The sequence below is a fragment of the Centroberyx affinis genome, unplaced genomic scaffold (genome assembly GCF_046629955.1).
Source record: "Centroberyx affinis isolate AG114_WGS23_722 - 3 ecotype Tasmania unplaced genomic scaffold, CSIRO-AGI_Caff_v1 ptg005099l_1, whole genome shotgun sequence".
Lineage (NCBI taxonomy): Eukaryota > Metazoa > Chordata > Actinopteri > Beryciformes > Berycidae > Centroberyx > Centroberyx affinis.
The window spans coordinates 93,987-106,502 of NW_027282524.1; the positions used below are offsets into that span (position 1 = coordinate 93,987).

At 42.5% G+C, this 12,516-nt stretch overlaps 1 protein-coding gene across 1 annotated transcript in view; it reads right to left on the bottom strand.

The window, feature by feature from the left end:
* The window catches only part of LOC139666736 (gamma-aminobutyric acid type B receptor subunit 2-like), a gene marked incomplete at its 5' end in the record, with an annotated part of 76,426 nt that extends 64,265 nt beyond the window's left edge, over positions 1-12,161 (bottom strand). The window contains 2 exon segments of the mRNA XM_071546055.1: positions 3,285-3,386; positions 11,991-12,161. Of these exon segments, the coding sequence (XP_071402156.1) occupies positions 3,285-3,386; positions 11,991-12,161 (273 nt within the window).
* Positions 12,162-12,516: the final 355 nt, after the last annotated feature.

The following is a 12,516-nucleotide window of genomic DNA, read 5'->3' on the forward strand; positions in this document are numbered from 1 at the left end:
AGTGTACGCATGTGTGTGTATGTGTGTGCGTGCGTGTGTGTGTGTGTGTGTGTGTGTGTGTGTGTGTGTGCGTGTGCATTAGAGATGGATTGGGGCACTATGGGGCCCCAAATTGCCTTCATCATTTGAGCTTTCTAATAACTGTAACAATAATCGTTCTCACAGAGGGTAGCAAGCTAAGCATTAAGGGCAGCCTCGACTGCTTAATCCGTGACAACGTTGTTTGTAACTTTACGATGGTGATTTATACGTGATAATGCTTTGGGTAATATTGTACCTCTTAAGCCCAATCAGGCACTGATAAGGCTTATTAGGCACGCGCACGCACACACACACACACACACACACACACACACTAGGTCTTTTATGAGAATGTGGTAGATGTGATTTGTAAACTGGACAGTGTGTTGTTCCTACCCACTAACCCCCCATCCCCACCCCTCCTCCCCTCCCCCCGTCTGGGTGCGATGATTACTGTGCAGCAAATGCGCTGTGTGTGGGTGTGATCATGTGCATGCCCTCACGGGACAGATCTGTGTGCGCGTGTGTGAGAGTGTGTGTCAGTAGCTTCCCTGATCTCTAATGGATCCTAGGTGAGCATTAAGTGAGCACACTGTTATAGCCGCAGATACATTATTCTCTAAACTGGCACTGTTATATGAACTGGAATTAAGGGACTGCTGCCTTCAAAATAAAAGTCCCTCAGATGATTTCATAAAACAACAACATTAATGGACAACAAATTGTACATAATCAAAATCTTTTTAACCTTCATAAGATATACTATACTATACTATCTCGTAATGTACTATCACACCATGCTACACTACACTACACTACACTACACTATACTACACTATACTATACTATAGCCAAATCAATGCAAATCAAGATATTTGAAACTTCAATTCTGAAGCACATTTGAAACTTCAGACCTAGAATTTGGGGTGGACTGGCCCTTTAAGCTGGATGTGTAGATGTCTGTGTATCCCAGCCAGGGTCTGCAGTGTGCGGCCCATGCTGCAGCTCAGTGCTATTTGGGGATTTGGACCAGCAGAGGTGCTCCATCAGTTTGAAGGGAGAGCCAGGAAAACACTGCGGACCGCAGTAGCAGTACCAGCCAGCCTGATGATATTATCAATAACAGGCCATCCGAAATGGACAAGCTAATGATAATGTCAGTGCAAGCCGTTTGTCTTGAGCTGATCCTCTATGTCTATAGAATCGTTACAAGAATAGTGATCTTATGCTCAAAACGGTCGTTAGAAGTAAGTCAAAGTTAATATTAATTTAAACAGTATTATTTTTACTGATAAGGTCTGGCTGGAGGTGGTCAATTATTGTCAGGTGTGTGTGTGTGTGTGTGTGTGTGTGTGCAGGTGTGTGGTTGCGTAAGCCTGCTTTTATTTTTTCTGATTTTGTGTTCCCAGCCTCTCCGGGAAGAAACAGAGAACGTGGAACAGAGACCAAGAGATGGAGAGGAGAAAAAAGGCAGAAAGAGATAGTGAAATGTAGAACAGCAGTGACAAGTCGAACGCAGTAGTCCCTATCTGATCACACGAGGCTGCTTCAGCACCCTGCAGCAGCGATGTGTGTCTCCTTGTCACAGCTCAAAACTGGAATGTTGCAGATGTGAGCGCTCTATTTGCGGATCAGACAGTGGCGGCTGCACCCCTACAACCCCACCCCACCTCACACACACACACACACACACACAAACACACACCTCCCAAAAAAAACAAAAAACGATGTACCAGACAAAAGCCAGACTTCCCGACAAACTCTATGTCACCCTCTACCTCATCATATTACGTGACTGTCGGTGTTGCGACACGAGCGGGAAACAGACCATTAGGGTATCAGAGGCCCCCCGCCCACTCCATCCAAACGCTCTGAAAAGCTTTCGAGGCGACACTGTGATTTGCATATTTAGAGCTGATCAAGGAAGGATGGTGTCAGCTTAAAATGTCAGCCCTGAACACGCAGAGTTACACATATATTTTTAGGAAAGACGGCTTATCTTTCTGTTCCTCTCCTCTCTCTCCCTCTTTCTCGACGTCTCTCTTTTGCGTCTATCTCAACTTGCTCCGTCTTGTATAAGTCACATCTTCCACTCATGTATCAGACCTTGTTTTTTTCTTCTTGCTCTCTCATCCCACTCCCCTCTTCTCGCTTCTCACATCTTATCCCTCTCCCTCTCTCTCTCTCTCTCTCTCCCTCAAGCTGCCTGCCACCTGTTTGATTTGTGTGTGCTTCCTGGTCGGATCAGTGCCACAAGTTTACTTCCATTTATGATATTGCTACTCTATATGTGGCCTTGAGACGCATTGCATTTACACTTTGCTGTTAATGTGACTGAATGCGTCTCTGACCACCAGCGGAGTTTGTTTCAGATGATCTGAGCTTCAATGTGTCTTGACTGCAATGTAAACACCTTGATTTTTTGCTCGGTGGCCAGGTGTAAATGGTGTAAAGGTCTTTTATTGTGTGTTAGGAGGGGGAGGATAGGAGAAAAGAGGACAAGACAGGAAAGCAGGAGAGGAGAGGAGAGGAGAGGAGATGAGAGGAGAAGATGGGAGGGGAGGGAAGAGCTGAAACAGAGCTGACAGAGTTGTCTAAGACTATAATCAGCCACAGCAGCTCAGCTGTACACAGGGTTCATGGACTTGAGAGAGAAATTGAAGGATCCTGTGTGTATGTGTGTGTGTGTGTGTGTGTGTGTGTGTGTGTGTGTGTGTGTGTGTGCCTGTGTTTCTTGGTGTATGTATGTATGTATATGCCTGCAAACCCACATCAAACGGCCATTAGACAGAGCAGGTCATTAGGGGTCACTGTACAAACTCCCCCAGCCATGACAGCATCCTCATTAGGCCTCCACTAGTCTCGTGGAGAACTGCCCTACTTGGATAAACCATTCATCATCTGGGATTCACTTGGGAGGAAATCAACTCATTCAATAGGCTACACAGATACAGCATTGAAAAAAAGTTTGCAAAAGTGACACGAAGATCAATAGCAGTCTAGTCATTTGGTATATCTGAGAATTATTTGGATCGAGCTCGCCTTGAATTATTACAGTTTGGTTCACCAATGAATTCACAATTTACATACACACTGGAATAGTCTAATAGATTAATGTTGGTAGTACATATTCACACAGATGTTAGTTGGGTTATTCAATTCTATGTGTACAGGTATTCTAAAGATGGCAGGTCTGTCATTTCATAAGGTTTGGGTAGTGTTGTTATTCAGAGCATGTAGTTCTTGTAGCCTCAACCACTTACCTTGAGCTTCTTGACGTTGACACAGGGGTCGTTGGAGAAACTTTCTGTATCTGCGATCTGAATGTCCGCTTTCTCCAGCTCACTAGTTAGGTCATTCCTCACCTGAGGAGGGAGACGGAGAGAGAGAGAGAGAGAGAGAGAGAGAGAGAGAGAGAGAGAGAGAAAATAAGTGAGCATGGTTGAGCATCTACAATTTTGTTCGTTCATAATTTCTCTCTTCTTTTTTGTTATCCATCCTCCCATTCTTTTTCTCCACACCAGCCTGTAAGGAGCTTGTGGCTGCACACCTTGACCCTATTTTCGTTATTGTTATTCTAATCTGCACTCAATATCACCACAGTACCACATTCCGTATTATCAATTAATACCTCTGAAAATACATTAACCTCTTAGACATGAAAATTGCCTCTTATATAAAACGTCACATGAAGGCCAAACGTTGTGCGGTTGGCTTGATGAGGAGAGAGAGAGAGAGAGAGAGAGAGAGAGAGAGAAATACTCAAACTGATACAGATGTCTGCATGAAGAGGTAGACAGAGAGAGGGAGACATATGGACATGATGCGGAAACAGGGCACCTGCAATGCGCTACACCTGGATTGCTCTCTAACTTCCCATGCACTGGATGAATCTGTATGGATATATTTCATTTGCTGCACTTTGTTTTTTACAATCTGGACATTTCTGTACTTTCTCTGTATATGACACATGACACTTATTCTGTACCTATGTTACGTTAAAAATGCACATTTTTGCACACTACAGTGCACGTCTATACGGCACAACACTTACTGTACATATTTATGGCCTTCCGTAGACTTACATTTACACAATATGTATACTGTAAATTCACTGCTTTCTTCAGTTTCCTATATCCCTCGTGTTATGTTATTATTGTTATATACTGCACATAATGATTCCACCATTTCATACTGGTATACTACTATATTTCTACTTTATGTTCATATATATAAATATATTTTAGATATATTTTTATATATCATGTTACTTACTTACTGTATATAGCACATATTTAATATTTAGTAATCCGTATTTAAACAAGCAACTGATACTGTTAATAACATCTGTAAGTACCAACTTTAAGTAGCAACTGTAAGTAAATCATATACCAAATACCTATATCATATATCAAATACCTGTAAATAATCCATACTCTTTCACATACTGTACTTCCCACTCATAAGTTCTACCTGCTGAACCGCCGGCTGTATGTCACATATTAAATTGTGAGAGGAGAAAAAGTGTCAGAAAGCCAAACAGGTTGACATTTCAGCTTGAAGAGTCAAAGACGTATATTAGTTCTCATAAGCAAAATGTCTTTAAGTAGGATTTCTCTAGGAAGACACTGGACACATCAAAATCATCATCACATCTTGATTTGAATCACTTTGTTTAACGTGGAGTGGTAACCTTACATGCCTTTGTTATCGATACAAGAAAACAAGAAAGCACAATTGTACACTCAAGTAATCTCAACTTGTCACCCAAGGCTTGACTACAGGCAGACATATGTGAACTAGTGGAAATGTGTCTGCAGCAGCTGTACACGCTATAGCTGTACAAAGCTATACACGCTTTGATGTACTGATTCAGTGAAATGGTGGGTAATGGGATCAGGGAGGGAGGAGAATACAGGAGGTACCCCACTGTGATGGCAACCTCAAGGTGGTTTACCATACTGTCTCTGTGTCTGCCTCTCTCTCTCTCACCCACACATACACATATACGCTCATACACATGCACATTCTCTATGATTCATCCCCTTGGCTTCCCACCTATAAGTCAAACTATAATTATAGAATGGCTTCTCTACTGAGAAATTAGAAGGTGTATGTGTGCTGCTGGCTTGAATGGGACGGCCAAGCTCTGGTGATAGAGATGGCAAAAGACAGCTAGCAGAGGAAGGCCCTCTGTGTGCCCTATGTTTGTGTGTGTGTGTGTGTGTGTGTGTGTGTGTGTGCCATAGTCTGTTGTCATATTGGTTACTGCCTTGGCAATGGATTGGACGCACACTCAGAGGGTAGGACAAATATACACAAGCACAAACACACATTCGTACATGTGCACATACACACATACTCCTTAAGAATATCTGCAGTACAGCAGTACAGCAGCACAGGAAAGTGGTCTGAGGGTTCCTAGTAACCAAGGCCCTAAATCCATACCACTACTACTATTTTTCAGTGCACTTAAAATTAGAGTCATTACAACTATTTTGTGTAATCGGCTAGAACATTGTTGCCATCTAGAAATCAATGAATCCAAAGGACCCTAAATGTATTTCCCTCATCAGGTCTCTAAATGTCTCCTTCGTAATCGCCTCCTCCGCTATCTCATACCCTGAAGGAAGCACTACATCACTCCGTACATCACTCACTCCCATAAAAACATTCCCCCAATGTACTGCTCACTGAGCTGAAACAACAGGGAGGCTGGAGTGGATCAATACAACCAGGTTTTGCTCTTGAGAAACAATAGGCTTGGTGGTCAGGACAAGGCACAATGTCCTGTTGTGTTGAGGGTTGATCTAAAAGGCCTGGCTGCTGCAATGCTAAAAGGACACTAGCTTGGAAGAGAAATGTATGTCAGCTGCTTAGTTTGGTGTTTGATGAGGTATGCTGGAGTGTACACACAGGTGGATGGAAAAACAACGACCAAAAAACACATACAGACACAAAAAACATACAGAGATGCAAAGACATATTTACATTCATGAGTGCACACACAACACCAACATCATGTGCTGTGCAACAACAACACACACACACACACACACACACAAGACTAACACGCGTAGCCACTCTCCTCCGAGGACAGAGCCCTTGTCACAAGAGGGTTTTTTATTGGTTCAATTTTGTGTTTCTTCCATTGAGTTGGAAAAGGACAAATCCATCCGTGTTTCCGCTGAGTGAGTGTGTGAGACAGAGAGAGAGAGAAAGAGATGGAGGGGAGAGGGGCGGATGGATCGAGGGATGGAGGGAGGGGAAAAGGGAGCAGCTTTTACGCCGTAACAAAAACATCCTCTATTGTCTGGGACAGCCTGGGAATCCCCAGCAGTAAATACAGATGAGAAATAATCCTGCTGCACTTCTGACACATGCGCGCACACATACAGACACACACACACACACACACACAGACATGATGGACAAAATGACAGTGTCGGCTGTATTGAGTTAAAAGTGTTTAATGCACCAGTGCTGGGAGAGGACATTAGCACAATATGATTCTATTTATACGCAGGGGTTTAACAAGCCCCAGCAAACACAGACAAAGACACACACACACATACAGAAGCTCACAAATTCACACATGGCTATACACACATATTGTGCAAACAAACAAAGACAACATGTACGCATGCGCACACACACACACACACACACACACACACACGCATAAACACACACAACCGCAGCCTAAATGAGGATGAATGAGCCTCCCCTGCTGAGCAAGCTGAGGATGCCCTGTGAATGTGTCATCTCTTTGGGGTGTGTACGACTCGATGCAGTACCATCCCAGGCTCACATTACATGCTGATGCTGGCTTCCACTCCACTGACTGTGGCCTACAGCATGGCATAGACTGAAACCTAATTGGGACCGCTGGCTGTGTGTGTATGGCGATGCTGTGTATAAGATGCGCGTGTCCTGTCTGCAAAGGGCACAGGGTCACACATCTGCTCTGCACTGCAGCACTGTTGAATTGAATGTATACTATATAGGACATTTTGAAGCTTAATGTGGGTATTCTTCCTTTTCAATATTCTAGGTAGCATAAATGATTTTTTACTTGCCCCAAAAATATAAACCACACCCTTCAGGCAACTGTAGACTGACTAAAGTGATGAGTGGCTTGTGATGATTCAGATGGTGCCACAGTGATACTAGACAGACAGATTGCTTGATGTTTAACCGTGGTCTAACCTCAAATCATTAACACCATTTCAAAGCACGTTCAGACTGTGATGCCCCTCTGCAATGATGGGTGTGACTGTGTAAGTGCATGTGTGTGTATTTGTCAGTGTCACACACATATCAGCACATTAGCAGGTGTTGCTGATCATTCCATCTGTCTGAGCTTTGTGCATGTATATCTGTGCATGTGACGCACGTGTGTGTGTGTGTGTGTGTGTGTGTGTGTGTGTGTGTGTGTGTGCGCGCCACGTGCGTGTATGTGTGTGTGTGTATGTCTCATGCATTTTGGGTTTTGTGAATGTGGTAATCCGGTAGGTCTGTGCACACATCTGTTTGTCAGGCTGTGCGTCACACTACCATGCAGATCCCTGGGTTCAGACTATGACGCCAGTCATGCGCTCATGCTAACTAGCATGACAAATGGTTGTGCCGCAGCCTGATGACAAGTTATCGGATGGCTTCCTCTCATGGCCTTACATGCACTGTACAATGGCATGAATGACTCATTCTGTGGAGGAATTTATATAGTATTACAATTGCATTGCATTACATTTCTCCACACGCACTAATGGACACCAATGGAAAAATAATTGATGCCTATAGAAATGAATGAATTTTAGAATGAAACCACATTTGTATGTAAAAACATTTGCACAACACAGCATTTCTATTGCAACAAATATTAATACCCGTGAACGCTAAATTGTGAATTGGAGCATGCACAAAGATAAGAACCATGCGATTTATGATTTTTTTAAGAGGTCGTAGAAAGAGCCCTCGACAAACTGGGTCCATAATTCACAGTAATGCACATTTATCTCTCCAGCCGTCTGCTCTATATTTTGAATGTGTGGGGAATAGTAACAGTAATCGCCATTCACTGACTACTGAGTCTGGCAAGAATAAAGCAACGTCTGTTAGATTTATACTATATCAGTGGTCATAGTGTAATGAAGCACTTCAGCTCAGAGGGTGCCAGCAGGGTACAAAGTCCTAATCCCGTTCTCAGTCAGGTCTGCCATCTGACTGACTGATGATGGCTGCTGTGTTCCCGGGTGAGCACCGTTTGTCTGGCAATCTCAATAATGTTGATTGGAGAGCCAGGGAGCTTGTGTGTGTGTGTGTGTGTGTGTGTGTGTGTGTGTGTGTGTGTGTTTGTGTGTGTGTGTGTGTGTATGTGTGTGTGTGTGTGTGTGTGTGTGTGTGAATGTGTGTTTCTGTCTGTGGCAATGCATGTGGTGGTGTGGGCAGACACCTCCGCAATTACTCATCATTTCCCCATTCTCATCTCTTACTACAATACACCGTGACCCCCATCAGTGGAACATCAGTGTCCATCCACAAATGATATGTGTGTGTGTGTGTGTGTGTGTGTGTGTGTATGTTTCTACGGTGTCTATAAATAGTAGTGACAAGCAGCCTTTAGCTTACAGGTTATAGTCCCAGGGGACACCATATGTATGTGTGTGTGTGTGTGTGTGTGTGTGTGTGTGTGTGTGTGTGTGTGTGTGTGTGTGTGTGTGTGTGTGTGTGTGTGTGTGTGTTTGTGGTGTGTGTGTGCATGCCACTGACTCTGAATCCTTAACAAGCATTACATAACATTAACCTTGCAAGCAGTCTCCCTGGGAAACAGCACTGCAGATCAGTAAAAGAGACAGGGAGATAGAGAGAGAGAAGGAGAAAGAAGGGATAGTTTGTTTTCTTCCTGCTTATCCAGAGTCAGACAAACTGGTGAATGCCTTTCATGTCTCTGCATGCAGTTTGAAGGTATAGAAATGGTTAGCTTAGTGCAATGTAGGGAAAGTAGGGTAATTTAACTTCTCCAAAGATGTATGGCTGGTTTAAAGTTGTAATTTGACCACTGATAAAGAAATGAGATTATAACAACTTCCGATCACCCTCCTTCCTTCATTCCTGGCTGGAGTTGGCTATCTAGCTAGACACATATCCATCAGTCTTTGCTATCATTGAAAATTACCACAGGTGAGAGAGAACATAGGTTTGAGTATTTCCTATGACAAATCGACAACAGAAATATTATTCAATAATTCATTAATGTTGACAGTGTGGAATAATTGTGTCAGCCCTAAATACGACACATACACATATTCATGTACACCCATAAATATTCATGCAGACAACCCACCGTCTAACATGATAGACACACTGCCACCTGCATAAGAACATTACATAATTTGCTTTTTTTAATTATTATTTTTCTATTCTTCAGTGGTATCCAAAGAACATTTAGTGGTTCACATCTCATGAAGCATTTGTCTTGCTACACACCATCGTAATTTCACAATGCTCCAAAAACCAGCGTGCTCTGAACTTGACAGAGGATTGCAACAATCGCAAAGTGTGGAAGCGATGCTTGCATATTTGTAAATCAGGATTAGAGGCCAATCTTGTGGCAGGTTGATTGAATCGGGCCGTCCGTCTTTCTCTCGTCCTAAGCCCCTTGGCGCTTTCAGGAGGGGAGAGATAAAGGGATTTGGGCTCTCGGAGATTTGCAGCGAGACTTCTTATACACCCCCCTTCCACACACACACACACACACACACACACACACACACACACACACACACACACACACACACACACACACACACACATGCACACACACACACCACTGAGCAGATTGTTTTCAACCAGGGCCTCAAGGCAAGTGCTCACCAGTCACCAGCAATACATTTCTAAAATTCATGCTTTCAATATTCTGATATGTTTAAAAAAAAAAAAGCGCTCTGCGATGTGTTTGACTTGCTATCCAAAGGCGTGAGAAACCTGTATGTTGTCATTTTATGTTCAACCTTCATGCAAAAGGAAATGTGTTCATCCATTTTGTCGTAACATGGTTTTAATGTGTGAGATCCTTCCCTCATGGTTTTGTGAGAAAAACTGGTGTATCATATCTCCTCCAATTTCTCTTTGTACAAAAAGCTACTAGCCACAATAACACCTGTGTGTCAGTGTAATGGAGGGAAACTTTTGCTTGGGGATTGAGAATGCAAGTGTTTATCCTGCTGTTTCAGTCAACAATCAAACATACCACAATTTCCAAAATAACAATCTTCTAGCTTTCAGATGAATTTCAGTGCCAGCAAAGTCATGAGAGAGTTAGCCATGTGTGCTGAGTCAACACAGATAGTTTCTCATCTTTCCACAAATTACATTTCCCAACACTAGCAATGTGGGCCGAGTGGTGCTTTTTGTCTTTTTGAAAGGGAGCGGGACATTAAACTAAGCGCCAGATGGAGTGTAGTAAATAAATAATTTAACAATCATATAACAGCACTAATTCTTATCACAAAACTTGTACTCCGATATCTACTCACATCTGTTCCTTTGGCACAAAAGTGGCTGGAAACTCAATTTCATTCTTTCCAAAAAAGTGTACGGTTTTTATTCATTGCTGAAGACGTGAAACATTGTGCAAGTGGTAGGATTTAGTTACAGACTTAGTTAAATGTTTATCTCCAAATTTCCTCAGAATCAAACACTGAGTTTCAGGGATTATCAGGGGGCTATAGTGATTAAGCACATTCTTCCAGTCAACCAGTGTTGAATAGGTTGAATTTAATTGCTTTCAGCCGAACTGCTTGATTGCCACCCACTCAAATCATGTTGGCATTATCTGAATGGTAGGGCTGATAAAATATCTACCAATCATTGTCCAGTATTGATACCACTCCCAGTCTCTATTTGTATCTCAGTTTTTATAGTTTTTATAGTAAATTTAGCAGAAAGAATAACCTGCATTAAAGAATAATGTGCATTTGTCATGTATAAATGAATATGTTACACATATTCATTTATACATGACAAATGCACATAAATGTTAATTTCCAGTAGTTTTAAAGGGAAAATCCACCTTAAATCAGAATATATTCTTAAAATTTTACACAGTTTAGTGTTGATTTGAGAACATGAAAAAGCTTCTCCTATAAAGCTAGAACAGAGTGAGCCAAGATGCTTTTGACTGTGTGATCAAGAACCAACACCTGAAGCTGCGCTGCTCAAGCTAACAATCTACTGTATGTGCTCACAAAATGAATCTCCAATTCATCGTCTGAGAAGCTCGGGGGTAGGCATGATCGGAGTGAGTGAAACGACTAGTAGCACAGTGTTGTTGTGTAACTACGAGAATTACTGAAAAAGATATTTAATTCATATGTTAACTTAGCTACTACAATTAGAAAATCCCAGAGCTCTTCCTGATATGTGGAAGTACAGTGCACCAGCCTCCCTTTGGTTGATACCTGTGTGACTTCTACCGTACTACCTGGTATACAAGCGCACACTGTATTTCAATTATGCAGGGCTCTTTGTGTTCTGCACAGCCGAATGAACCAACGAAAACACAGAACCCGGCTCTTATACAGGAGCTACTAATAATAATAGTGTGTCTGGATAATAGGAATAGCGGGGATTGTGTTTTAGGGTGAATTTTTGATTAAAACCCCAAATCTGATTATGAACATAAAACTGAACATTGTACTTGCTGATGGACAATAATCTTTGCAACATTCCTATCATCTCTCAGAATACAAGTCTTTCATACTATAATGATTATAGACCATACATGTCTAAACAAATCATTTACAGATTCAAAATAGAAACAGGGAAGGCAAGTATCTGTTGCAGTGCTGACCTCAGCAGTGGTCAGCGTAGTTTCCTGTGTCTCTCACTCTACCCCCTTAGGCTTCCTCTCAGAAAGTAACATTAGAAAATGCAGTAACTTTAAAGAAGGGGCAGGAGGCACTGACCTCTGAGAACCTCTGGACATCCTGTGTGAGCGTCCCCACGCGGCTCCAGTTGTAGTAGTTGAGGAACTTCACCACAGCCGGGTTCACCGCGTTGTCGGACGGAACAGTGCGGAAGAAGTTGGGGTACTTTTTCTTGTCCCCCAGAACCGGGGTCGTCGCCGCAAAGGACAGCTGAAATGAAAGAAATACAGTTAGGGTTAAATACTACTTTTATAAATAATGCTGGCATTATACTGTCAGTACTCAGGTTAAGATGGTACCACTTGAACAGTAAGTGTCACTGAACCTAATACACTGATGACAGAGTTCAGGTCTGAGTTTGAGCTTTAGACGGCGGCCTCTGTCTTTTCAGGGATTAAACTGAGGCAGTATGGCAGCGACACACACATATAATCTCTGAGAGTCCACTCTAGTGGGTGTGAACAAATCAACACTCTCACATTCCTTGAAATGTCAGCAAAGCTAGCACCTTTACAGAGTGCCTGCAGTTAGAAGAACTGTAAATATTGGGTGGGACCAATGGCCC